General features: G+C 47.4%; 10 protein-coding genes and 1 non-coding gene across 11 annotated transcripts; 5 read left to right on the plus strand and 6 right to left on the minus strand.

The window, feature by feature from the left end:
* Positions 1-139: 139 nt before the first annotated feature.
* On the minus strand, positions 140-1,907 carry BT62DRAFT_931422 (zf-PARP-domain-containing protein; the record flags this gene model as incomplete). Its single annotated transcript, XM_043186121.1, has 10 exons — positions 1,778-1,907; positions 1,702-1,719; positions 1,583-1,649; positions 1,232-1,529; positions 1,107-1,178; positions 992-1,054; positions 836-943; positions 636-785; positions 524-586; positions 140-473 (listed from the first exon to the last, which is right to left on the minus strand). Coding segments are annotated over exons 1-10 (1,001 nt in total), but the record flags the coding sequence as incomplete, so codon positions are not given.
* A 165-nt stretch (positions 1,908-2,072) lies between these two features.
* On the minus strand, positions 2,073-2,718 carry BT62DRAFT_1075600 (uncharacterized protein; the record flags this gene model as incomplete). The annotated part of the gene is made up of 4 exons (XM_043179131.1): positions 2,073-2,244; positions 2,298-2,323; positions 2,392-2,523; positions 2,566-2,718. 4 exons carry the CDS (start codon positions 2,716-2,718, stop codon positions 2,073-2,075), a joined length of 483 nt encoding a protein of 160 aa, XP_043040347.1.
* A 1,167-nt stretch (positions 2,719-3,885) lies between these two features.
* On the plus strand, positions 3,886-5,760 carry BT62DRAFT_980469 (uncharacterized protein; the record flags this gene model as incomplete). The annotated part of the gene is made up of 5 exons (XM_043189516.1): positions 3,886-3,900; positions 3,956-4,750; positions 4,803-5,342; positions 5,396-5,533; positions 5,587-5,760. 5 exons carry the CDS (start codon positions 3,886-3,888, stop codon positions 5,758-5,760), a joined length of 1,662 nt encoding a protein of 553 aa, XP_043040348.1.
* Positions 5,761-6,177: 417 nt separating this feature from the next.
* Positions 6,178-9,887, minus strand: BT62DRAFT_948727 (26S proteasome regulatory complex, non-ATPase subcomplex, Rpn1 subunit). The gene is made up of 13 exons (XM_043188081.1): positions 9,702-9,887; positions 9,593-9,649; positions 9,377-9,541; positions 8,907-9,322; positions 8,700-8,858; positions 8,405-8,646; positions 8,205-8,354; positions 8,051-8,157; positions 7,615-8,002; positions 7,229-7,560; positions 6,785-7,175; positions 6,617-6,735; positions 6,178-6,560 (listed from the first exon to the last, which is right to left on the minus strand). Exons 1-13 carry the CDS (start codon positions 9,843-9,845, stop codon positions 6,360-6,362), a joined length of 2,871 nt encoding a protein of 956 aa, XP_043040349.1. The 5' UTR covers positions 9,846-9,887; the 3' UTR covers positions 6,178-6,359.
* Positions 9,888-10,320: 433 nt separating this feature from the next.
* Positions 10,321-11,773, plus strand: BT62DRAFT_1075603 (uncharacterized protein; the record flags this gene model as incomplete). The annotated part of the gene is made up of 5 exons (XM_043179132.1): positions 10,321-10,442; positions 10,491-10,574; positions 11,184-11,362; positions 11,428-11,459; positions 11,531-11,773. 5 exons carry the CDS (start codon positions 10,321-10,323, stop codon positions 11,771-11,773), a joined length of 660 nt encoding a protein of 219 aa, XP_043040350.1.
* Positions 11,774-12,781: 1,008 nt separating this feature from the next.
* BT62DRAFT_948730 (PIG-P-domain-containing protein) lies at positions 12,782-13,686 on the plus strand. Its single transcript, XM_043188082.1, has 3 exons — positions 12,782-13,072; positions 13,123-13,241; positions 13,291-13,686. Exons 1-3 carry the CDS (start codon positions 12,861-12,863, stop codon positions 13,434-13,436), a joined length of 477 nt encoding a protein of 158 aa, XP_043040351.1. The 5' UTR covers positions 12,782-12,860; the 3' UTR covers positions 13,437-13,686.
* Positions 13,687-13,797: 111 nt separating this feature from the next.
* On the plus strand, positions 13,798-15,350 carry BT62DRAFT_931426 (mitochondrial carrier). Its single transcript, XM_043186122.1, has 4 exons — positions 13,798-13,973; positions 14,025-14,195; positions 14,242-14,429; positions 14,475-15,350. The coding sequence occupies exons 1-4, from the start codon at positions 13,878-13,880 to the stop codon at positions 15,181-15,183; spliced, it is 1,164 nt and encodes a 387-aa protein (XP_043040352.1). The 5' UTR covers positions 13,798-13,877; the 3' UTR covers positions 15,184-15,350.
* On the minus strand, positions 15,212-18,146 carry BT62DRAFT_931427 (prolyl-tRNA synthetase). The gene is made up of 7 exons (XM_043186123.1): positions 17,523-18,146; positions 17,141-17,472; positions 16,998-17,091; positions 16,746-16,946; positions 15,987-16,696; positions 15,612-15,928; positions 15,212-15,556 (listed from the first exon to the last, which is right to left on the minus strand). Exons 1-7 carry the CDS (start codon positions 17,839-17,841, stop codon positions 15,397-15,399), a joined length of 2,133 nt encoding a protein of 710 aa, XP_043040353.1. The 5' UTR covers positions 17,842-18,146; the 3' UTR covers positions 15,212-15,396.
* A 106-nt stretch (positions 18,147-18,252) lies between these two features.
* BT62DRAFT_t73 lies at positions 18,253-18,324 on the minus strand. The gene has a single exon. It is a non-coding gene; the product is annotated as a tRNA-Asp (tRNA).
* Positions 18,325-18,417: 93 nt separating this feature from the next.
* Positions 18,418-22,471, plus strand: BT62DRAFT_931428 (isoleucyl-tRNA synthetase; the record flags this gene model as incomplete). Its single annotated transcript, XM_043186124.1, has 17 exons — positions 18,418-18,631; positions 18,687-18,759; positions 18,804-18,873; positions 18,923-18,986; positions 19,036-19,180; positions 19,231-19,284; positions 19,339-19,559; positions 19,604-19,763; positions 19,816-20,215; positions 20,276-20,364; positions 20,419-20,963; positions 21,015-21,239; positions 21,291-21,372; positions 21,426-21,556; positions 21,607-21,866; positions 21,916-22,067; positions 22,121-22,471. Coding segments are annotated over 17 exons (3,163 nt in total), but the record flags the coding sequence as incomplete, so codon positions are not given.
* A 100-nt stretch (positions 22,472-22,571) lies between these two features.
* Positions 22,572-22,862, minus strand: BT62DRAFT_870811 (uncharacterized protein; the record flags this gene model as incomplete). Its single annotated transcript, XM_043182518.1, has 1 exon — positions 22,572-22,862. A coding segment is annotated over one exon (291 nt), but the record flags the coding sequence as incomplete, so codon positions are not given.
* Positions 22,863-24,994: the final 2,132 nt, after the last annotated feature.

A 24,994-nucleotide genomic window follows, 5' to 3' on the forward strand; every position in this document is an offset into this window, starting at 1 on the left:
CTTGTCGAGTCAGGCTGCTGCTGTAATATTTCCCTGACTATCTGAGCAGATACGAAAACGATGGCGAAGAGCATCTTAGTTTTTATCTGCATGAATTATGAACGAGAAATCGACATACTGCGAAGGTACACAAACTGGCATTTGATCCTGTCTTTTTATCGAACGTCAAACTACTTGAGAACGCGATATCATCACGTGTTCGCGCTGTCAGGCGAAAAAAAAAAAAGTTATCATATATCATTAGCAACTGCACAAAGAAGCACGAAGGAAAACGTATAAAACACTACAGCAGGGAGAGAAAAAAACAAACAGTCCAGAAATTCCAGCACGAGGGTATCCAGCAATCACGAATCAACAACTTATTCATTCATGGCTTCTTCCTCATCCTCAACGACAACCTTACTCTTCTTCTGTCGTGGAGCAGCCTTGGCTTTCTTAGCAACGGGTTTGGCGGCGGTCTTGGAGGCGGGTTTCTGTGATCATTTTATGAGTTCGCTATCAACAGTGTTGACATCATGTATACCTTTCTCTTCTTGCCAGCCTCGGCATCGCTAGCATTGCCCTCTTCAGCAGCAGATTCACCTTCCTGAAGCAGAAATCAGTAGGTATTGAATTGGATCCTGCTGAGAGCATACCTTTACAGTGGCCTTGCCCTTCTTCGAGACGGGCTTCTTAGTGGGAGCCTTCTTCTTGGGAGTATCTTCGGGTTCGACCTCACTCTCATCACCGCCTTCGACAGCATCGACGTCCTTGGAAAAGTCTTCGCCAGATTCCTCGTCATCCGCCTGGATCATAGGTTAACAGATACATCACTTGTCGAACAACATAGATTTACCTTTTTCTTCGTTACCCTTTTCTTGGGGGCAGCCTTGGGCTTCGTTGCTCGTTTCTTCTTAGTCGCTTCCTCCTCTCCCTCATCGCCATCTGACTCCTCTTTTGCTTTCTGATAAGAATGATTCAGATGAGGAGAGCCGAGCCGTGAAAGACAAACCTTGGTTGCACGTTTCTTCTTGGGCGCCTCACCTTCATCCTCTTCCTCGGTCTCTTTGGCTTTCTGAAACCAACAAGGTCAATGACGAGAAGAGAAACAGCAGCATTGTGGTTACCTTAGGGAGTGCGCGCTTCTTCTTAGGCTTCTCTTCAGCTTCTTCTTCCGCGTCCTCATCTGCCTTCGGCTTCTAAAGAAAAAAATTGGTCTGGATATGGCGAAGACATTCCCAGCGTCACATACCTTGGCCCTAGGTGCCCTCGCCTTCTTGGGCTTTTCCTCACCATCATCTGCCTTCTTCTTGCTCCTCGCCTTCTTCGGTTTCTCCTCCTCTTCCTCCTCTTCAGCCTCACCCTCAGCTTTCCTGGCCGTCCCCGGGATGTCTTCATCCGCAACTTGGCCGTCTTCCCATGCCTTATCGACCTTGGCTTGGTCTTCAGGCTTCATATCCTCGTAACCATCCATTTCAGATGCCTTCGAGAACTGTTCCTTGACATTCGATAGAACTTTTTTCGTCACACATCCCCAGTGACGCCAGGCGCTGTAGTCAAGGCGGTGAGACGCGTCCGTTGATAGTGAGACAGCGCGACGTACAATGACTGTTTCCCTTGGAATTCCACAGTCGTCCCAAAACGCATCGTGCCTTTCGAGATAACGCTCCCTGTACGCGACGGTCAGCTATGGATGCAGCTTGAGTGACCTTGGGGACCTACCGGCACAGGGCTTGGGGCCTGCAACCACGTCGACACTCAGTATGAAAAAGATGGAAATGGCAGTGAATTCAAGTACCTTTGCATTTAGCGCGATTGGATGAAGCGTATTCCAGACGATATCCAGGCATGGTGGTGGAAAGGGAAAAGAATCGATGAGAGTTTGAAAAATGACAGCTTTTTGACTGTAATTGTTCAAAGTCCGCAAGGTACTGCACAGTACTGCCACCGCACTGACCACCAACCACCTGGTCATTGCCTTTGTTTCTCACAAGCCGGTGATAAACACAATGCAATTAAATTTTCTTGATGTTTCTCATGCGTGAATGAATGCCTCTATAGTAGGTGGAAATGAGCTGCTCACTCCAAAAATATTATATTTTATCAATCGCCCACTCGACGACTGTACTTCTACAATTATGAGTGCTCGCAGATTCCCAGACACGGTGCGATACGGCTTCCAGGAAAACGCCTTTCCGACTGCGGACGGAGGGAAAGGCCCGAAGTATTGGGGCAAGCCTTGCATAAACTATACAATCCTGCGATCTAGGCTCGATTGTCAGAAATTTAGATGAATAGAGCAGACATGAGACCTCTACGCAGATATATCCATGATTCTGCCGGCCTGACATACCTATGAAATCACTGCTCCAGCTCCCGTCAACCGGTGAAACGTGCTTATCTTCTCTGCACTCTCTCAACGCTCAGCGACGAGACCTGGCCCATCGAAGTGCTTTGAATCGGCTTCTTGCAGTACCATCGATCCCAGACTGAGGTAGGCCGATTTCCGACTGTCCTTACGTCCTTTTGTAAAGCCGATAAAGCCTTTCAGACAGTTCAGCCTCCCACACACTCTGAACTATAAACAGTCGGAATTTCATCGAATCGGGAAGAAGGGTTCGTCGTAGAGTTTGGTGTAAGGTCGCGTAAGATGCAATGCCCCATCTCTAACGTAAAGTCGTCGATGTGGGTTCCCCCAAGATAAGCTCGAGAGCGAGGGAACAGTCGGACAAGACACATGAAACCGAAGTCAAAGACGTGAGAATTGATCAACGAACTCAAGGAGCAACAGCGAAATCTCTTCTCCTCCTAGAAAGACTATAGGATTCAGAGGGTTTCATCGCTGAACAAATACTTCCTGAATATGTTTAAGGAATGTAGGTTTGTAGCTGCGTGAGACATCTCGAGGTAATGGCCAGTTTGCTCAATAGACGAGCTAGTTGTAACATAGGAAGTCAGTACGAATGAAACTAAGGAGTACATATAAAGGTAATGCCACGGCATGTATTGATATGTCGAAGGTGGTGGCTGTCGAGAACACGGAATGTAGTTTATTAATTGCATCCGGAATGTCGCATGTGAACTTCGTCCGGAAAACGTTGATGAAGATGAGTGGATGTCTCCCGCTCGATCCAGTGTCAGATCAAGAAGGTGATGGTCGAACACCCCTATCGTACGTGGCGGATTACATAGTACCTGGAAAGTAAAAAGCTGAAGAGTTCCAGGATGACATCCAGTTTGAGGGACGAAGATAAGGCAGTAAACAGGCAGGTCCGAGTCATTCGAAGTTATACGAAGGGTGAACACAACTAGAGAATGTCAGCTCATTGTTACAGAGGCTTTTGATACAGTTGAAATGCCTGATTCATGGCACTTCGGCAGGCGACAAAATCGATGTAAGTACTCACTGACTCGGATGGAGCAGGTAACTGCAAGGGCGTTGAACTAGAAGTGGTCCAATATCTGAATACTGCACCGCCTGCTCAGGTAAATTACAAAATGGGTTTCGCGAAAGAAATCGTTTACCTACAAATTGACTCCCTATACAGTTGCGACGACTTGAGGTGAATTCAGATTTGCACTGTTCCGTATGCTTTGATAAGAAATCATTGATAAGATAAACACCTTGGTTGATCCTGGTGTCAACAATGCTTGACCTGAGGCCTGAGACTCAATAATGGTCTTAGGAGAGCAATTTTCGCGACGAGGCACCCCCCGGTCCGATATCCTGCACGTGCCGGCGCGTCGCCATTATTTGGATCTATTTAGGAAAACGATCACATGATGTTCAGACTATTTCGGAAAACGGCGCCGGATTATTCTGGACTTATCGTCACCTACCACCATTTGCTTTCATTATTTCCAGTCCTTCTGTAGCAGTTAAAGGCGCGCAAATATCCAGTCATCATGTCCACAGTTCCTGTACGCCTTCTTAATTTTCTTTTCGCGAGTGTGCACTGGCTGACAGCCTCGTAAGGTACGGAGAACGTTGCGAACGACCCGCACGACCGCGAAGGATAACGAAAACGCCCATGCTCGTCCGTCACGAATTTCCTCTCGCGTGAAACCCCTTTCATCAGTTTCTCAAAACCTTGTCCCCTCGAAGGCAAAGTCCATTAGTGACGCGAAGGAAGTCCCTGCTGGCAAGAGGAAACGCGAAGTTCTCACAGAGGTCACCTCTCTCGTCACCAACCACATCAGCCGGCCGGTGAGGGAGAAAGGAAAGGATGCTGCATCGAAAAAGTTCGATGGTGTCGTCATCAGTAAAGCCAAACCTGCACCCCGTCAGCCACTACGAACGATCGCCTCGACGAGGCAGAATGTTACCGTAAAAGTTCACCACGACTTGGAGAGTGTCAAAGAGGGGCCAGAGCGAGTCGAAGTCCTTGATGTCAACGACATGGTTGTCGACCCGCCCGCTGTAGCCGTTCGTGCCCGCTCAACTCGGCAAAGTAGCCGTCCTTCTGTTCAGTCCAGTCGCACTCTGGTGCCCCCCGACGATGACGCGGAAGATCATCGGGTCGTTAAAAGGCAAAGGACGTCGTCTGACGTGCCTGAAATACCCAACGATACACAGTCAGCCGAGGCAGAGACGCAGAGGGATGAAGATGCCGAAGCCGATGGCTTTGAAGATGTACAACCGTTTGAATTCGAGGTTGAAGCTGACCCTGATGGCAATGAGTGGGACGACCTTGACGCTGATGACGCTGATGATCCTTTGATGGTCAGTGAGTACGTTGTTGAGATCTTCGAACATTTGAAGGACATCGAGGTACGTCTCTACTTTCTGGTCATGTTCCTTGGCCTGACACATTTTTTCATAGGCTTTAACAATGCCCAATCCGAACTACATGCAAACGCACAAAGAACTCTCATGGCGGATGCGCGGAATCCTTTTGGACTGGTTGATTAGCGTGCATGCTCGATGTCGGCTCAACTCAGAGACGTTCCACCTCTGCACGAATATCATGGATCGCTTCATGTCGCTGCGTGTCTGTTCTCTCGTAAAGTTCCAGCTAGTGGGCATAACGTGTATGTTCATCGCGGCAAAGTACGAAGAGACTGTCACACCTTCTGCTTCCGATTTTGTCTCGCTTACGGACGGCACATACACTGAGGCACAGATGTTTCAAGCTGAACGATACATCCTGAAGACGTTGGACTACAACTTGAATCATCCCAATCCCATGCATTTCCTAAGGCGGATAAGCAAGGCTGACGATTTCAATGTTCGAGTCCGTACTTTGGGGAAGTATCTGTTAGAGATTGGGTGCATGGAGTGGAGATTACTTGCAGCCCCTCCGTCGTTATTGGCCGCTGCAGCAATGTTGCTGGCGCGGCTAGCGTTGAACATGGAGGATTGGGTAAGACCGTTGATTTTGAATTTGTTGCATTGCTGATCCATGGTTTATATTAGACCCCTAATTTGGCGCATTATTCGACATACTCACAGAGCGAAATCATACCAACGGCCAACTTGATGTTGAACTATATCCTCAAGCCTGTCTGTCACGAGCAGTTCTATAAAAAGTTCGCTCGCAAACAAAACATGAAAGTAAGCATTTTTCCCTGATCAATTCCAGTCAGCTTTTGACAATGTTACCGTAGGCTAGTGTATATCTTCGAGCGTGGGCATTAGAGAATTGGACGGAGGGTTCGCAGGTCGAACTGCAGGAAGTGTTGCCAGGACTGAAAGCAAAAATCCGGGAACAGCGCGCGACGAATGAACTTGCCAAGGAAGAGGCAATGGTGAATGCACATTTACTTTCACGAAAATCATAAGGGTCCTCATCACCCTTTCTCTGCCCTGATGACCGACTTTATTACCTTTTTATGGTTTCCACTGTCGGTCATTCATTTTTGGCATCCTCTACGTCGCATACCATTTCATCTAATCCCAATCAACGTGTTCAACTCCGACTATCTTATTCATTTGCATCGCTCCCTGTCCCTGTCGCCGACAGGCTGTCCCTTTCTGTTCACGCTATCTCCTTAGATCCGTTCGTTGTACTCCGCCGTGGGTTTGGCGTTGTTCCGTATCTTTCACCTATGTATACCAGCACGGACCTTTCTTCCTCTTGACCTTAAATTCATTTTTCGTCTCGCGCTCGATTTGTTTTTATTGGTAATTGTTGTCGACTCGTCTTCCTTCACCATGCGCAGCCACCACTGTTCATTGTATATAATATAGACTATACACTTCTACCTGTTTTCCAATCCATTCCATCGGGCTTTCCTGTGTATATCGTAGCCACCAACCATCAGTTAGCATTATACATTTTCTTCCTTTTCATATGCATCATCTGTGAACATAGTCTGAATGGCATTTCCAGAGTGGATAATTATTCGTTAGATTTGCGCTGTCTACGACTGAGAAATCATTATATGTCCATTTTATCTTCTTTCTCCCAGCCAGGGTTCTTCTGCAATATGACGAAACCTTCTAGTACGTGACTGAAAGGTATGAACTCCTCTGTTGCAAGCTCAGCGCGCTCGATCGTTCCCAGTCGGACTGGTGTTTGGTGAGTCTGGAAGCCGGAAATAGTTCGGGGTTTTCCGGCTTGTCCAACGACATCGACAGCCTGGAAAAAGTATCATCAATGGATACGTACGGTTACAGAAAGCAGAAAAAACTCACCTGACCAACACGGACTGTCACAGGAGTACTTATGAGTTGTTCGTCCAGTGTAATCAAGAAACGAGGATACATTGCGGGCGTGAGGAAGTATAACATCCAGTGGTATTTGTCAAGGATGACTGGAAAGATAGTCAGCGTACGCTCCATGGATAAACTTAATAAACATACATCCTTTTGAATCAGTGAATGCCGTCAGTGTGGCCAACAGCCCAGCGACAGCAGGTCGACTCATGATGCTCCGATCTGAGAAGAAAGGATTGATGCCAATGGTCCCCTTGCCCATATGAACGAGACCCTGCGCTATTCGTACCATGAAGAGACAATCAGGTTCTTTATGGTAATATCCAGCCAGTTGACGCAGCATTTGCGCGAGGCGTGCGTTATTCGTACCAGCGCCAACAAGACCCATCGCGAAGATAGCGTTAATCGCGACCTGGAGGTCGTTGTCATGACTGTATTTTGAGAGCGTATCGAGAATTGGGAGCTGAGGATTTGAGGCGCTGACAAGACCAATAGCAAGTGGGACAGCTTTCCGTATTGTTGGCTCGCCGTAATGCATCTGAATGGCGCGTAAGCGGAGGGTGACTAAATAAGAAAACAAGCCGATCTTACCAGGTGGTTGAACTGCCTTAGTGACATTTCAGCACCAATATCTTCGCCCATCGAGATGAGGGCGACACCGATGACAGCGAAGGCCTGGAAGGTATCATCCTGTTTGACTTCCTGTTTGGTCTCCTCCTTGTTGTCCTTGTTATCTTCTTCCTTCTTCTCTTCCTTGACAGGTACAATATGCTCGTCACACTGATGCAGCATCCCTTGAACTTTGAGCACATTTCCAGTTCCAGCGAAGGCACAAGCCTCGACGATAATCTGCGCAGTCTTGGACAGCGGGTGATCAATAGCTTTAAGCGTTTCTAACGTCGCATCAGATTGAGCTTGCAAGCCTATATGATTGTCAGATGGATTACGCTTGATGGAGAGAGCAGAAAATGCTTCACCAAGATATAGCAACCCTAAGCCTAACGCGAAGAACTTGCCCCACTTCTCATCTAATCCCTTGTCCTCCCTTTCGGCTCGTTCCATTAGTGTCTGCAGGATCGTCCCGGTCAAGTCGCCATTCCCGCTGCCCACAAAGATAAACCCGAGAGATAAGGCAGTAAGACTGGCAAGTTCCATAGTCGCACTGTCGTCCGAGATATGGGGTTGTAGCAACTCCAGGATATCTTCCCGGTGTGACCCGGCGTAGGCAACTCCGAGACCCATTATGGCACTGGTTTTGAGGGGTAAAGACTTGTTTTCCACGTACTCTCCGAGAAGTGCCATGGCGGCATCTGCTTCTGTTCGAATACCGCAGTTTAGAAGACCCGTGGCAAAAAGTGCACCAGCCTAGAAGCAAACATCAGATTGATATTTGTTAAGAACATGAGAGTGTACCTTTATGTACTCCTCCGATGAATACGTATACTTGTCAATGTGAGTAAGACCCAGGTCAGTATCCCATAGCAAACTCAGACCAAGAGAAGCGGCAGCGCTCATCATGCCTACTATAACTCAGAGCCTAGAACCGTGAAACTTGAAAGACGCTTACCATGATCTTTGTTCTTGTAAATCCAGCTGTTACCCTCTTCGGCCTCTACCATAAGCTTGTCATTTCCAAACCCAGCATTGACAAATGCGTTAACAAATGTACCAGCCAAGTTGGCACGAGCAGAATCCACATTAGGTTGGACCCCAGGACCTGGCAGGGAATTAGCATTGTTTGAGCGTTATCACACGTCTGGAGCTTACGAGTATGCTCCAGATGCGTCTTATAGACGTCTTCAAGACTCTTTGGATCCTGAACGCCTAGTTCTCTACCAAATAGCCGGAAATCAGTGCTCAAATGGGTATTGCTTAGACACTCTACGAGATCTTCGGGTAGTTCGTCCAAGTCGGTATCCTCACCCTCACCCACTTCAATGGATGGTTTAAGCCATTCCAGAGGAACTTGGGCGCGCGCAAGGAGAAATGCCAGCTGCCGTTGCATTAGACTGCAATGTATATTTAGGCACGCGTCAATGTGACTAGAATAAGACGAGCGTACGGGTTCCCTGGAGCATTAAAGTCTTCTCGCACGAGGGCAGGGTCACCCAATCGAATTGCCAAGGCAAGAGCCTCAGGGAACTTGTGTTGTTGCACATATATAGCATGCGCTGTTTGCAGAAACAAGGTGTCGTCGGGTGGAGGAAGGAGGTTTACACACCTACAGATTATTAACGGGCGATTAGGGAGGAACACAAACGAGACGTACCGAACCATATACTGGCACACTCGTCCATAAGTGTTTTCGTCCACCAGAGCTGCAATCTGGTCCACGATTTCCAGTTCCTCCAAGAGATCAACAGCATCGGGTTCGGCATTGTGAGCCAGGAGAAAGACAGCACACTCTCTTCCAATGGCACGCAGTTGTTCAATGGTACCAATGGGCTCTGTCTTCTCCTTACCTTTCTCTGGTGGCTCAAGATCTCCTTGCTCTTGTGCTACAAACTCTTCACCCAACTCAGCCGCGAGGTGGCGAACGTATTCGTGGCCCCAGGTGCCTGGATCAGCGAGAGGAGAATTGGCTGGACGTAGGGAAGCTGATAGAAGACGGTAGCGGAGGGTGCCACGAGGTTGCGTGTCCGAATAGGTCATGGCAAGAACAGACATAATATCTGCGAACAAGCTCTGCAAGTGCAAAAATCGATTCAATGGTACAGTAAGGTACTGAAAACGGCACACCTTGTCTTCAGATGCAGGCCATGTGTCATATAGCTTTTGCAGTTCAGGATAATGTGGGCGAAGGAATTTGAGGGGTTTAGGGACGGATGTCATCGATGAAGTAGAGGTCCTAATAAGTGTCCTGAGCGTCTCCAAGGCTGGTCGATAGAGGTCCGTATTCGATTCCTGTGTGCTGTGTGAAGTAACACGGAGGACCTGGCAATAAATTAACCGCACCTTCAACCGTTCAACAAGCATTTCCAGCTCAGTACGCAGTTGAATGTCTTCTTCTGACTGCAGCGTAAAACCTCAGAACCTGCAGAGATAAAGAAGATAGAAAACGTACCAGCTCTTCCCCTTCCACCTCCTTCCCATCCTTCTTCAGTTTTGACGAGCCTTCCTGCTTGTCCTTTTCACCATCTTTCTCGTCTTTCTTCTTCTGGGGGTCTTCAGACTGAACGGAGATAGCAAACTCTGTCGGGACGGGCATCGTGGTATAAAAGTGACGGGCAAGCTGATCGCTGGTGAACGCGACGCGCGTCCAGCATTTTTTTCGCACGACCTATATACGGTAAAATGACCCCTGTCATACTTTATCCGGTGTATCGACCACCCGTCAAGCCCAACTTTTTCCGATACTTACGATGGTCATCTTGGAGCCTAAGCGACTGATGTTTTCTCAGGTAGTGCATGCCTTGGCAGTTGGAGGATTTACTGTACAGAAGAAACGCAGAATACTATCAGTCGTCACTCATCATGATCAGGGAACTGGCTCGAAATCTTGCGAGGATCACTGGTGATGCAGATGGGCGAGTCATGTAGTCATTCGCTGCACTCGCATGGAATGCCAAAATAACAATGGCCTTTTCATCTGAATGCCTTCTTTCTTCAGTTGTTATTCAAGGAATATAAAGTGCCATTCTGTAAAGAAGGATACAGGTTCCTCGTCCATTGAATGTTTCGTCATGCCCTTCCCCTGTTTATCTCTTGTCACCAGAAAAAACGGGTTCGAATTCCTAGTCGAATCATTGGCATATGCCATGGCACTGGTCCCTATATCTGATGCGCGTGTGTTCGGTGGCCGCCCGTACCCAGGACATCATGGAGAGGCGGACTAACTAATTGCGTTCCGCAGAGTCTCACACGACCTCGAACAGAACAAATCATCAGCACAGAGCGAACTTCCAAAAGATCGAAATGACAAAATTGTCCGCGTTGTGTAAAAAGGTTCAACAATGCCCAAAACAGCTCGTCCTTTGAGCTCTGCGGTTTTTCTTCCTCCGTGCTTTTTTATTCCTAAAGCCGTTCGAAAATGATGGATGCTTGTGCCCCTTGAGAACAAGCAAGCGCTTAAATGCTCTCATGAATATGTCTTTACGCACGATTGTGTCTGGCTGCTCGACTCTTTTGCGCAGTCTAGGAACCACTGAATTCTGTTATCTCCCTCGAATATGTACAAGCTCAGACATCGCATCTCCCTCAGATATAGTGATACTGTCTCAAAATATCCACTCTTTCATGAGACCGAGAATAACCAGGGAGTGGGCTGTATTGGGATGCATGCATAAATGTAAGAGAAACCATCGAGTGCTTTGAGCTCGGCGAGAAAAACAGTGTGAGTTTCCCGCTGCAGCTAGAAATAGCTTATGTTCAATGACAGGATTCCTGAATCCTCGATTCGCTACTTTCGTAGATGCGTAGTATTTGCGCGGTATTGCGTCCCTCATAAACTATAAACATATTAACGAAGTCAGTGACTTTGAAAGCTCTTTCCTCGGTAATATCTCGGCCACTCAAACTGCAACTCAACCACGACGTCCGACGCCAGTTTACTTTTGCAGACGTCAAACATGGCGAAGCTGGACACAATTGATGAAGATGTACTAGGTCCTGCTACACGATATCTTGTACCCATCGCAGACCAGAATCCGAATTTCTTACTGTCAAAGATAACGCTACGGCATCTCAAATCTTTGGTTTGTGTATGGCATCGCTTCAAGGAAGCACGTTTGCCACTTGTCCATGACAAAGTGGTATGATTTGGGGCGGATACTGCTTTCGAATGCTCCAAGTTTCCCCTAATATCTCTGTGGAAGTGCATCAAGTGCGTGTTCTTGTCGGCTTCTATGAAATCTCTTGAGTCTCAACTCTTCTGAAAGAACCTTTTCCCTTCAGATTGCAATACCCCAACCCGAGCTTCAATACCCGGGGACATGCCGAGAAATCGCAAGTTTGGAGCCACCAGATAATATATCCGAGAAGCTTGCATTGGCACTGCCATCCATGCCTTCACTGAAAACATTCCATATCAACTTCGATCCCGCTTTCTACTGTGGCCCTTGGAACACACTTCTCCAGTCCCTCAACTCCTTGCCGTGCCTTGAAATTCTGGACATTGATGCCCAATGGAGATACTAAACCGAAATCTTTCCTCCATTGGATGTGCCGGTGGCTCTCTCCTACGTCGCTTCAGTTATCTTGTTCCCTTTCGACTCATCCGAGATCCCGGACGGCGGGATGATTAGCAACGTTGTGTAGAAATACATAATCTCCTTATCTTGAACCAGTGTTGCAAAGCCTGGAAATCCCGACGGGACTAGTGGATGAACTTCTGAGAGAACCATTTCCCTCTTTGACACAGCTGGTTCTCCATGGATATAGTCCGGCTACACACATGAATCTTCATGAATTATGGAATCGAGCTGTTGTTTCTGGCACATCTTTCACTCCCTGGATATCCGTGCTATACTACTTCCAGGCCATAGCATGACAATTTCTGGTCTCAAAAATCTCTCATCTACGATCGTTAACGCTTTCGAACTGCTATACGGATGATGCTATTTTATCCCTTTTGCCAAGCAAGCTTCAGCATCGATCTTTAAACACATATCCACAACCCTTCCTTACCGATGAATATCAATTTTCCAATGTACCCGTCGTATTCGTCTCTTGTTCTATGCTCGTAGCACTTTACGGCTCAGGTCTTTTCTAAACCTTCGCAGACTCGAAATATCTTACAGCTGGGATTCCTTTTCATTCGACCGACATTGCGTTATTTTTACTGGCGAAGGAGGATTGCGAGACCTGTTAGAGAAAATGGCAATCCCGTAGAGCAACAAGCTTGAAGTCCAAGAAACCACCAGTTTTATAACTGCCGCGGTGTCTGTCCTACTGGCAACTTGATATCCCCCTCTCATATCTTCGGAGTTTCATTGGCGACCTACGGCCTTGAAGCCCGAGCTTAAGAACCAAACCGCCTAATAAGTTATCCAAGATAACAATTAGTATTACCTGTTCAACGACCATATTGTTACTAATAAGCATGTCGAATTTATCTACGAGATGTACAATACGTCTACTTATTATAAATAGATTATGAGGACAAGTCGTTTACAGGACTTCGGATGCCGGACCGACGTGACTTATATAGGGTCTCGCCCCATCTTGACTGTCCACAACAACTTGACAAGGACTTGACCAGTAAGGATCGGACATCCCTGGCGGAATGGCTAGAAGGGATTCGATATTAAAACCACCGACTTCACCCCTAGCACCATTTCCTCCCCTTCTGCCTCCTGAGCTTCGTAGTCGAGCACCGGAATTTTATGGGTTCGTCGCGTGGACGTCGACGTCTCTTCTTTTCGTCGTATACTTCCTTTGGGCGATTCTGCCAGACGAATACGTTGAATGGCTTGGGCTTACATGGTATCCCAACAGGCGAGTGTTGAGTGCGAGGAAAAGCAGGGGAGCTAACAATGTTCTTTCAGAGAATGGGCAGTCCTTCTTCCTGCATATTCTGTTGTTGTGGTTCTACTGGCGTACTTTGTGTACTTTGCGCTAGCTATCTACGGCACCCCTTCCCTCTCTGACTCGTGTACCTTTACTGGTGAGGTTTTTGCTGCAATGTGTGTTCAGTCCGTGATTTATGGTGTTAGATTCGCGGTCTCATTATCTTCCCGTACGCGAGGGGAAGCAAGGATGCACTTCGTTCGCTCGTCCTGATGCAGTTCTGGAGCTATACGATATTCCAATTGGACTTGTGAATCGCGTCTTGTACCATGACGGGCTTTCTGCCGACTGATGTGTTAGTACGACATATCTAGTTGTCTAACCGTCACTGCCGTCGGAATCTCACGGTGATTTACATTATGCGCGTAAGTTTTTTCCTTTGAAAACCATGCCACTAACAAACGGAACAGATCGACTGGTGCAACAAATCCGCCCTGGGAGGAACGCAGGAATTAGTTATGTTATAGTGTTGGATTGGCGTGATCACTATTCCTGTCAGGTGTACGAATATCATGTTAGAAAGTGCTAATGGTCGTAGCAGTCGTAGAAAAACAGAATGCACATATTTTCTCGCACCAATCGTTGACTCGACAAACGTCATTTTTCCTTTCTGTGAAGTGGGTCACAGATGTGTCACATCACACCCGGTGACCCGCTGCCGCGAAAACGCGTCAAAAAAGTTTCTTCCCGTACCACGACAATGCGAATTCATTGATACGAGCCTTATAGGAATATGAATTCAGATGGATACCATCCAGTATCAGAGCTGGGTGATGAATCCGCCATCGTCACGGCTAGAGAAGCCTTCAAAGATATCGCATTCGGGAGTGTATGTACCTCACGTAGTACGCCTTTTTCCCTTCTTTCTGACTTTGCACAGATAGCCGGAATGATCTCGGAGGTGTTCGAATATCCATTTGACCTCGCAAAAGTGCGGCTGCAGTCGCAAATGCTGACACCTGCATCGGAAAATATTGGAAGACGTTTTAATGGACCACTGGACTGTTTGATGCAGACATGGAGGGACGAAGGATTCAAGGGACTCTATAGGGTGAGTAGCGACCAATGTGGCCTTCGTCGCTTAATTATTTCTGCAGGGCCTGCCTGCACCTCTCGTCGGCTCAATGGCAGAGACCGCCGCCTTATTCTTCGCCTATTCCTCGTTCCAAAATGTCATCCGTGCCTATTCCTTCCGTAAAGACCCTCAAGAATCATCTCTGGAGCTTTCGATACCACAGCTGGGCCTTGCAGCTGCTGGTGCAGGCTTTGTCACCAGTTTTATTCTGTGCGTACATTGGAAGGAACGGTTCGTTGACTAATGCATCACCAGAACACCCATTGAGCTCGTAAAGTGCAAAATGCAAGTCCAGATGATGAACCATCATACGAGCGCACATATTCCACCCATTCACAGTACACCGAAGCCCATCAAACAGATGGTAACACAGACACAATCACTATCGTCTCCATCTCCGTCGTCATCGCGCTCACCACTATCCACGCTTGCACGGTCAATGTCTACACCTGCAGAGGCAGAGGCGTATCGTCAACGTCTACCCGGTCCCACGTCCATTATTAGGACAGTCGTACAAGCTCACGGTGTTCGAGGACTCTGGTTAGGTCATACCGGAACCTTACTCCGCGAAGCCGGTGGTACTGCTTCATGGTTTGTCCTCAAAGAATGGCTCGCGTCAGAGTTCAAGAGGCGGCGACTCGGCGAGGGCATACCCGGCGAGCTTCTGCCGTGGGAGTCGGCAGTCTCTGGTGCAATATCGGGCGCGGCGTGTGTGCTGGCACTGTATCCCGCCGATACAGTGAAAAGTGCGATGCAGACAGAGGAGGAGTTGCGTTCTCAGCTGGGGAAAAAGATGACGGAAGGGGCCACCTCTTTTTATCGGACAGCTACGAGGATGTACTCTATGCATGGGATTAGAGGGTTATATGCTGGGTGCGGCATGACCGTCGTGAGAGCAGTGCCCAGCAGTGGGATCGTCTTTCTAGTATATGATGGGCTGAATTCCTGGTTCAGTAGATTATGAGGCAGCATTTACTTAGAACATACACAACTTAATCAACAGGTTCCATTTTATTGTATTTGCATACATTTGTCTATCTAGATCATCTTCTCTCACTCACACCCATCGGAGAACCTACATCGAATTACAGCCACGCTCTTTATTGGGCGAATATCTCTACACACGCAAAATTCTAGATCTTCTCATCACCCCGGCACGAAAGACAGCGAGTGCCAACTAGTAGGATCTGCCAAACATCGTCCAGCGCTTCGCGTCCTTCCCGCAAGCCGGACATTTGGTCTTGCCGGGTTCAATGGGAGCCCATTTCGACTGGTCGAATGGAATAGCTAACGACTTGGCACCGGCAGATGGCGCGCGCTCATCTTGCGCCTCACCCCTGCTCGCAGAAATATTAGCAACATTCAAGCTCAAAAGATGGAGACGCTACTAACTTGAGAGTAGCACGTGCACTGCGCTCCTTGATATCATCCTCACATGCCTCGTCCTCGCACCATGGTATAACCACAACACATTTACTATCCAAAGTCGGCACGACATCCTCCCACTTGGTAATCTCCTTCAGGTGGGAATAGTAAGTGTCCTGAGCACGGGTGAACATATCGTTCTGGATCGTCTGCAGCAGTTCGGTGACTGTCTTCCCAATGTCGGCCGTGGGGATGGGGTTCTTGACACCTGTATCTCGACGGACAGTGAGCGTCTGTTGCTTGGCGAGGTCATTCGGGCCGATTTCGAGGCGGAGAGGGACACCCTGGACGGCAAAGGTAAGAGATCTAATGAAGGGGAAGTACAAGTAGAACCAAGCATGCCTTTTGTTCCCAGTCGTTAAATTTATACCCAGGAGTGTATCCGTCTCGCAAGTCAGCCTTGGCTCTAATACCCACTTTCTTGAGCGTCTTGGCGAGTTCGTCACAGGCATCGTTGATCTGTGCGCGAGTCTCGTCAGACGTCTTGGCCGTGATACCGCATGGCACGACGACGACTTGGATGCTAGCCACACGTGGGGGAAGAACCAGACCCTGGTTGTCACCATGCACCATAACCATAACACCGATCGACCTCGTCGACAGACCCCATGAGTTCTGCCAAACGTAGAGCTTCGTCTGCCCTACCTTGTCCTCGGGATCTTCAACGGATATATTGAACATCTCCGGCCTGGAAAAGTTCTGCCCTAGACAGTGCGACGTGGCGGCTTGGATGCCACGTCCAGAGGTGGGGATGAACCCTTCGATGGTGGTGGTATAGAGACCACCGGCAAACTTCTCCTTCTCCGATTTGACGCCAGGAATGACGGGAACGGCGAGAAGCTCTTCGTATACTCTGCGGTACAGTTCAAGAATTTGACGAACTTCGATGTCGGCTTCAGCTTTGGTGAGATGGGCAGTGTGGCCCTCTTGCCAGAGGAACTCTCGTGTTCGTAGGAACGGTTGGGGGTTCTTGAATTCCCAACGGACAACGCTGTTCCATTGGTTCAACTTGAGTGGGAGGTCACGGTGACTCTTTATCCATTTTGCGTAGTCTGAAGATTCTGTGAGTGAAGGAAATATGGTCAGCTAAGTATTCCGTACAAGGGTACATGGCAGTCTCGGAAGTTGGGCGGATAGCAATCGGTTCCTCGATATCTGAGCTGCCTGCTCTTGTGACCCAGGCCACTTCTGGGGAGAAGCCTTCAATATGATCTTTTTCGCGTTCCAGGACCTTAGCAGAGACGAACATAGGGAAGTACGCGTTCTGAACATCCAATTCTTTGATCTTGGCATCGAACCAGTCTGTGGATTTCACTTATGAGCTTATTATCAATTTTATGCGCCATAACGTACGTTGAATCTCTTCCCAAATGCTATACGACCACGGCTTGAGAATATAGCAACCGCTGACACTGTAGTAGTCAAGCATATCAGCTTTGAGGAGGACCTGTAGAGCGGCGCATTAGAATAAGAATGGCAGTGGTATAGTAACTCACGTTGGTATACCATGCTGAAAAGTCTACTTCTTTCTTCACACCAACGGCGATCTGGATAGCTCCTTCGATTTTAGCGTCTTCCTTTTCTTTGGCGGCGGGTTTTGGTACAGGAGCGGCTGCGGGAGCAGCATCAGATAGATCAAGCTCTTGTAGCTTGGTATCAGCCGTCTCTAGGCTCTGGATATATGTAAGAACGTCCTTCCCCGAGAGAAAAACGGTGGAACTGGATGAATGTGCGTGGAGTGCGAACTGGGACGATGAAGAGGCAATCGATGAGTCGACAACGGTGACTACTTTTGAGAAATTTCCCGCGTTGAGAGCGAGTGGAGATACTGAACGCCATTCAGCGCGGCGACAACGAGAAAAGAAAGCAAAAACGTACGCGAGTCCTTGTCCAGGGCAAAAAACTCCTTCAAAAGGTCCTCGGAGGCCAACCGCAATTCCTTTAGATTCAGCTTCTTCCCTATCGCCGCAGAGCTGGGATTGACCGATTCTGGCGCGATAACGACGACAGGGACCGGGATGGCCGTTTTCGCTGTCTTGGGTTTGTAGACAAGGGTTTTGATGAGTTCGTAGGGCTCCGATACGGACGTCGTGGCTAGCGCTGACCGCCAAGCTGCTGGAGAATCGGTTGCTGCATGCGACACGGTCGCCTTGGGCTTCAGGGACAGGGCAGCCAGCGACTGTGTTACTGAATCCATGGACGATACCTCAGAAAAAGGTCGAAGTGAAGAAGGAAGGATAATTCGAATCAGGCGACGTCTTATCAGATGGTGGTTAGACACAATTCGAGTCAAGCCCCAAGGAATCATAGAAATGGGAAATAAAAATAAACGAAAATTCAATGTGAGGGCCCAACAGAATTATCCACAACTTGCTGTGCTCGTATTGAATCAAAATTTGGCTACAAGGAGCGTCACTGAAAGAAAAAAAAAGTCAGTAACAGACAGCCGCGTCGCGTGCACTTCAACATTGGGAAAATAACGACGCTCGGTTGAAATTATTAGTAGCCGCCGCAGATAATTATGTTGAATCATCCTAGTTCTCAATAAAATCCAAATATTACTATACATGCTCCGGACAGAACAAAAATTTATAACACTCACAACAAGCTCCCTGGCTGGGAGTCGAACCCAGCTTTCGCGCGTGACAGGCGCGTGTACTAACCGATATACTACCAGGGAGTTACTACTCGTTGGGTCGTAGAAAACATGAAGTGATGATGGTCGACACATCTTACGCTAAAAAGAGTGCCCTCCCTTTTTTCAACTCGATTGCATGAACTCAACTGCAATTTTCGGATGCAGTCGCAAAATATTTTCTCTACCCCCACAACACCGTAGACTATCGACTGTAACATTCAAGGTCGATTCCAAGGCCTTTTCAAAGACCTTGAATTTGCCAAAGACTTGCTTTCCTCTATGGGCCGAACGCGAAAAGAGCGAAATCGCCCTACGTTCAAGGATTTGCGAGGATTTATATAGGGCACAGGTCAGCATCTCACGAATCACGAATCAAGGCGCGTTATTCTCATCAGGTTGCGTAGGCACGTCGAAGGGGTGGCCGTGACTTCGTTTTGCATGATGGTCCTCCGTATGCCAATGGCAATCTGCATGTCGGTGAGTAGTCTTCATTTCTGCCTTGTCTTTTCTCATACATGTAGGCCATTCCATGAATAAAATCCTCAAGGATATAATCAACCGATTCCATGTTATTTCTGGAGACCGGGTCCAGTCCGTCGGTCAACTTTCCAGTAACTCGTAGCCCTCATTCTCTTCGTAGATATATCCCTGGGTGGGATTGTCATGGCCTACCTATCGAAAACAAGGCATTAAAGGACCTCGGAGTTCGTCGTTTCCTACTACTACTGAAGACACCTGCCCATATCACTAAAGTCGGATTCAAGGTCGCTTTCCCCATCTGACGTTCGTTCAGCTGCCCGGAAAACTGCCCTGCGCGAGATTGAGACACAGAAAGAGGAATTTCGACAGTTTGGGATAATGGCTGACTGGAGTAAAGAAACCACATATCGTACTCTGGGTATGTGTACTCATCCTGCTTTAAATATGGTCTTCTAACGGCACTTGTAGACCATGAATACGAAATGCGGCAGCTAGCGATATTCCAAAGGATGGTCGAAAACGGTTCGCGGATGCTTTGTTTAGCTTACATTGCGAAAAATTGACCACCACTGCTAGGTTTAATTTACAGACACTATCGACCAGTTCATTTCTCTCCCTCTTCTCGGTCGGCGTTAGCGGAAGCAGAATTGGTATACAAGGATGATCACATTTCCCACTCTGTCTATGTTACCTTCAATTTGGATGTAGCACAGTCGGGCGAAAGATATGCAAAGTATGGTCGCGATATCAAGTTCTTGGTCTGGACCACGACTCCTTGGACCCTGACCGCAAACATGGTAAGCTATGAGCCATTTTTCTTCGCAACACTCAACCTCTGCAGGGAATTGCTGTGAATCCGGAACTGGCTTATACCTTTGTCGAACGCGAGGATGACAAGGATGGTCCTCTTTTCCTTATCGCCACTGGTCGGCTGGGAGACATCCCTACGGAGCCCGTCTTCTCTGCCCTAGGGAATATTCGCTATGTCGGCAGCATCGAAGGTCAGAGTCGCTTTTTCTGAGGTCTTTCTGTCCTCCCTGATCTGCATACTAGGTTCTGACCTCGTTGGGGCATACTACAAACCAATCTTCTCTCATGGAAACTGTATGAGAATCATTAGGGCTTCGCACGTCACGGCCGAATCTGGTACCGGTTTGGTACACTGCGCTGCTGCCCACGGTGTGGAGGACTACAACACCTTCCGGGACCAAGGACTACTGTCTGGCACTGAATCGATTTTATGCCATGTTGGTTCTGAGGGAGAGTTCACAGCAAATGTTGCTGATGTCGTTGGTGAAGCGGCTGCTCAAACTCTGGTCGGAAAACCCGTACTCGGAGATGGATCGCGTGCGGTAGTGACTCTACTGAAGGAGACCAATAGTTTGGTCAAAATAGAGCGGTTCAAGCATAAGTACCCTTATGACTGGAGAACGGACAAACCGATTATCGTCACGTACGTTTGGGCCTTCTTTCTCTTGAGTGCCATCATCGTTTATCATGTACATTTTATCAGTGCGACTTCCCAGTGGTTTGCTAATTTAGATAAGATCAAGGATGATGCCCTGAATGCTCTCGAACATGTAGAAATGTTCCCTTCTTCATGTAGGTGTAACCCTTCTTTCTCGCTACACTTAAGTTCTTACTTATTCCTCAAAGCTCGTCTACAATCATTCATACGCTCACGTTCAGAATGGTGCATATCCCGCCAACGGGTGTGGGGCGTACCGATACCCGCTTTGTACCATATTCCTACGGACCGCGCAGTCCTGGACGCGGCTTCCCTTTCCCATATCCTCCCCATCCTCCAAGAGAAAGGCGTTGAATACTGGTGGAACGGACCTGTTGAGGAATTCATCCCTCCGGCCCTTCGGCAGACAGGAGAAGGTGAAGAAGCGAATGTGTGGCGCAAAGGAACCGACACGATGGATGTGTGGTTTGATAGTGGGTCTTCGTGGTCTATGTTGGAACAGCGTGAAGATGAACAGGGGGAGAAGTATCGAGCGGACGTCTGTGTTGAGGGCTCGGACCAGCACCGGGGGTGGTTCCAGAGTCAGTTGCTTACGGCTGTGGGGTCCAGGTCGTCCTCTATCCCATACAAGGTTCTCGTTACACATGGAATGGTCTTGGACCAGAAAGGAAAAAAGATGAGCAAGTCCCTGGGTAATGTTATAAGCCCCATAACGGTAGTCGCTGGTGGTAAGGTGTGTGAATATTGCTCGTTTCAGTTTGCGAGGTTGTTCATCTGGTCCTAGGACAAGAAGAAAGAACCTGCGTATGGTGCCGATCTCTTGAGGTTGTGTATTGCTTCGGTGGAGTATTGGAATGATGTACCTCTTGGAACAAATATTCTCAACCAGACTGCAGAGTCACTGAGAAAGATTCGGAACACGGCGCGTTTCCTACTTGGAAATATTGGAGATATCTATGAGCAAGACAATGAGGACGCGTGGGAAGATCTTAAGGAACATATGGATTTGGTAAGTCTGTTTCGAAATGAGTGCTGTGGTCTACACTAAGTCTGGTTGCAGGCTGACCGGTACATGATTAACGAACTGCAGAAATGCGAGGCGGGATGTGCAACGGCGTATGCTGCACACAATTTCCCCAAAGGTTGGAGCGACGCTGTCAATGGTCCTTCATGTGTTGACTTTCCTCGATTCAAGTTGTCAAGACACTCCAGAACCTCTGCAACATAACCCTGTCGTCCTTCTACTTTGATATAAACAAAGACAATCTCTATGCGAATCCTTTGAATGGGTACGAACGGCGCGCTACTGCTTTCGTGTTAAAAGAAGTATGTCGTTCCTCTTTCTCAAGGGACATGTATTAAACAGTGTTTTACAGATACTAGCAACTATTGTTCGCATCATGGCCCCCATTTTACCCCATTTAGCTCAAGAAATACACGATTCAATGTACTACAAGAGCAAAGGGTCGGTTTTCTTAGAGCAGCCGTGGAATTGGCGGGATGGCGGCTTCGCAATCAAAGGCTACACAGAAGACGATGTGAAAGCAGTGAACAAAGACTCGGACGACATGATCATGTTGATGCAAGAAGTGCGCCCTGTTGTTACGTCTCTGCTAGAACAAGCTCGAGAGCAAAAGTCAGTCAAGTTGGTTCGCTTCTTTGACACTTGCTGACAACGTGTACAGACAAATCAGAAGCTCTTTGGAAGCTGAGGCGGATATTATCCTCCCAGAACCTCCTGATGTTGCTTCAAACACCCTTTCAGATGGGCAAGAGGAAGCTATACCACTCGAGGACAACGGAAAAACACGGATTGCCCAGTTTTTCCGAGATCATGGTGCGTGTTGATAAGCTCTTCGGTGGAGCTGTACGTTTACTCAATTCTCGCAGAGGATTTCATGGCGAAGCACTTCATCGTGTCAAGGGTCACAGTAATGGACGAAGGGTCGCTGGGAACGACGTCGCCGGAGTGGATCTATATTCGTAGCTTGAGTATATTGGGAGATCAGTTCTCGAAGCCTGCCACATCTGCTGAGGATTCCTATGACGTCGCTATCCGGATTCGCCCTGCTACGAGGGAGAAATGTCCTCGGTGTTGGACTTTCACCAAGGAAGCTGAGGATGTTCTATGCCAGCGATGTGCAGATGTTACGCAGGATATGGATTAGTAAATTTACTTTGATGCCGAAGGGATTTTGCTTGTACGGTAGAAGCCCGAAAATGATATATCTATCTTATTCGGTCAAGGGTAGCTCAGGAGAAAGCCTGCAAGAGTCAGTTGACAAGAAAGTACACAGCAATGTGGATGAACGCGCTTTCTCGTCAGTCCCCCAAGACCCCAGATCTGATTTGCAACTTTAATCGTCACCCCCAGATCATCGGCAAATGCCCACAGCACCCCAGGGTTCTTCGTGAACAGCCTCCCGACAAACACAACATCTGCCTGGCCTCTATCAAGGACATTTCGGGTAATGTGTCCATCTGTAATGCTCCCAACAGCGCTGACAAGCAAACCAGGGTTGCTTTTCTTCACATCATGTGCGAGATGGGCTTGGTACGTGGGTCCAGGAGTAAATTTCTGCTTCATGTTGTTACCGCCAGCAGATACATCGAGCAAATCAACCTCATGCTGTAGTGTGTTCGACACCACTGTATACCTCTTGTTCAGGCATCCGGATCCGGACAAGTAACCGGGTACTGCATCTGGAACTTGAGTCTCTCATCTTGGACTGCATGATGGTCACAGTCCTGAAAACCTAGTCGTGTCAGCTGCATATGGCTGGGTTATGATGATTGATCCATGATAAAGCATGATGAAGGCCAGGAAGGATTGGTCAACGTGCAAATGGGCTGGAGGCAAGTCCATATTATTTGAAAGGATGGCAAAATGAAGGGACAATGTCAACTGCTGAACAAATCTGCAAGGAGAGAAGCAGTGAGCAGAGTACATGTACCCTTAAGTGTCAGACATGGTAGTCTTTTAGAATGGAAATATTGCTTATGAACTGTGATTCAGATGCAAAATTGCCAAGTGCCTCAATGAATGGCTTTGGACAAACAATATGATAAAAACATTATTTTTTCCAATAGACCATCACAAACAGTTGTAGCTATCTTGGTTCAACTGCTTAATAAATATTTCTATGACCAAGACCAGTTGTGAATTTGGCAGTCTGTCATCAGTCCTGTGACTTTTGAAGCTTGCAGGCCTAGGGTCCACTTCAGCAGTACTTCCCTTTCTTTGTCACTTGTGGATTCTTCTCATGAGAGAGACAAGCATTTAGCTGTATGTTTGGCTCATCCAATTGTCTGCTATATGAAAGTTATAGTGAGAGTCATCTGAGCAAGCTTTTTATGGGCAACTTGGTACATACCAGTCTACTGTCAGATCAAAAGTTAATTACATGTGCTGCTACTACAAGCCAGCTGAAATGTATTTATCATGCAAAATGGTGACTGTCAATGGTTTGATGAAGCCCAGCCCATATTGAGAAAATATAGGCACTCTATGTACAGTTGACTATCTCACAATGCATATGATCAGGAGACACTAAAACCATATGCATTTATAGATTTATGCAGAATCAAAATAGTATGTGATGTGACATGTGACTTATGTGACAACATCATCATTGCCTCAAAATGCTGTCAGTGGCTTTTGGGTCAGCTTTCCATGCATCTTCTTGAATAATGCTCCTCTCAACTTCCTCAGCTGTGGTACTAATCCACTCTGGTCACCTTGTGAAACACAAAATGCCTCCAGCTTTTGAACAAGCTCAAATCCTTCCTTTGTAGTTATTAAGATCTGTTCTTTCTCACCCTCCTCTTTCTCATTATCATCAATGACAGTTATTTCCCCATTTTCTACTGCAATACCATGCTTGACAGCAGCAACAATCTCCTCATCTGTTGGCATTGCCTCAAGATCTTTAGTATACTCTTCTGCAATAGGGTTAACTATCTCTTCAATAGTTGGAATAGGACCAAACATGTGATTTTGTTGTTTCAATTTGACAAGGTGGTCCTTCAACATTATCTCTGCTGTCTGAAGCTGTTGAATAGAGGCAATTTGAGTGGAAGATGTGTTCATTTTTGACTGTGATGAAGGAGCCAACTGATTGACTGCTTCCAGTGCTTTATTAACATCATTCTCTGCATTCATAACAGCCATAAGAGCAGGATATCAGTCAGCATCAGCATATTGGTTTCCAACCAGATTCTGCAATGCCTGTTCAATTCCTGGAAGTGTGTATTTGTCTGTTGAGACAAAGTCATAAACAAGGTTTCATGCAGACTCAAAGAGTGAGGTGTCTTGGAAATCATTGGATAGTGTGGTGGACTGTGACTCAGATGCATTGTCAGGCATTATACCAGTGTGTTTCCAGCAGTTTGCTATCGTTTCACTGCCGACATTTGCCCAAGCATCATGAGCAATAGTCATAGCTTCAAGAGGATCAAGCTTGAAGATCTCAGACTCTCTAAGGTCATCAAGATCAAGTGTATGAATACACATGACATTCTAATAATATGCTTTGAAGCATTGGATAATACCAGCATCTAGTGGCTGGACATATAGAGTCATGTTGGGCTTGAAGAACTCCAGCTTTGTGTTATGGGGTGTATAAGTGATGGAATGCCCTCAAAAGTTGTCTAAGGTCAGCAGAACCTATTGCATCTCTCTCTTCATCTTTAAATCAAACATCTTCACCCACTCTGTAAATATTTTGCTCATCATCCAGGCCTTCTTGTTATTCTGATAATAGA

The sequence above is a fragment of the Guyanagaster necrorhizus genome (assembly GCF_019112545.1).
Source record: "Guyanagaster necrorhizus MCA 3950 unplaced genomic scaffold BT62scaffold_11, whole genome shotgun sequence".
Lineage (NCBI taxonomy): Eukaryota > Fungi > Basidiomycota > Agaricomycetes > Agaricales > Physalacriaceae > Guyanagaster > Guyanagaster necrorhizus.

Coding starts and splice junctions, on each gene's coding strand:
- BT62DRAFT_948727 (XM_043188081.1), bottom strand. CDS start 9,845: ATGCCCGTCCCGACAGAGTTTGCTATCTCCGTTCAGTCTGAAGACCCC. Junction 9,650..9,701: donor AGGTGGAAGGGGAAGAGCTG/GTACGTTTTCTA, acceptor TTTACGCTGCAG/TCAGAAGAAGACATTCAACT. Junction 6,736..6,784: donor ATTCACTGATTCAAAAGGAT/GTATGTTTATTA, acceptor CTATCTTTCCAG/TCATCCTTGACAAATACCAC.
- BT62DRAFT_948730 (XM_043188082.1), top strand. CDS start 12,861: ATGGCTAGAAGGGATTCGATATTAAAACCACCGACTTCACCCCTAGCA. Junction 13,073..13,122: donor CTTACATGGTATCCCAACAG/GCGAGTGTTGAG, acceptor ATGTTCTTTCAG/AGAATGGGCAGTCCTTCTTC. Junction 13,242..13,290: donor TGACTCGTGTACCTTTACTG/GTGAGGTTTTTG, acceptor TTATGGTGTTAG/ATTCGCGGTCTCATTATCTT.
- BT62DRAFT_931426 (XM_043186122.1), top strand. CDS start 13,878: ATGAATTCAGATGGATACCATCCAGTATCAGAGCTGGGTGATGAATCC. Junction 13,974..14,024: donor AAGATATCGCATTCGGGAGT/GTATGTACCTCA, acceptor GACTTTGCACAG/ATAGCCGGAATGATCTCGGA. Junction 14,430..14,474: donor TTTGTCACCAGTTTTATTCT/GTGCGTACATTG, acceptor ATGCATCACCAG/AACACCCATTGAGCTCGTAA.
- BT62DRAFT_931427 (XM_043186123.1), bottom strand. CDS start 17,841: ATGGATTCAGTAACACAGTCGCTGGCTGCCCTGTCCCTGAAGCCCAAG. Junction 17,092..17,140: donor TTTCAGCATGGTATACCAAC/GTGAGTTACTAT, acceptor GCCGCTCTACAG/GTCCTCCTCAAAGCTGATAT. Junction 15,929..15,986: donor TTAACGACTGGGAACAAAAG/GCATGCTTGGTT, acceptor TTTGCCGTCCAG/GGTGTCCCTCTCCGCCTCGA.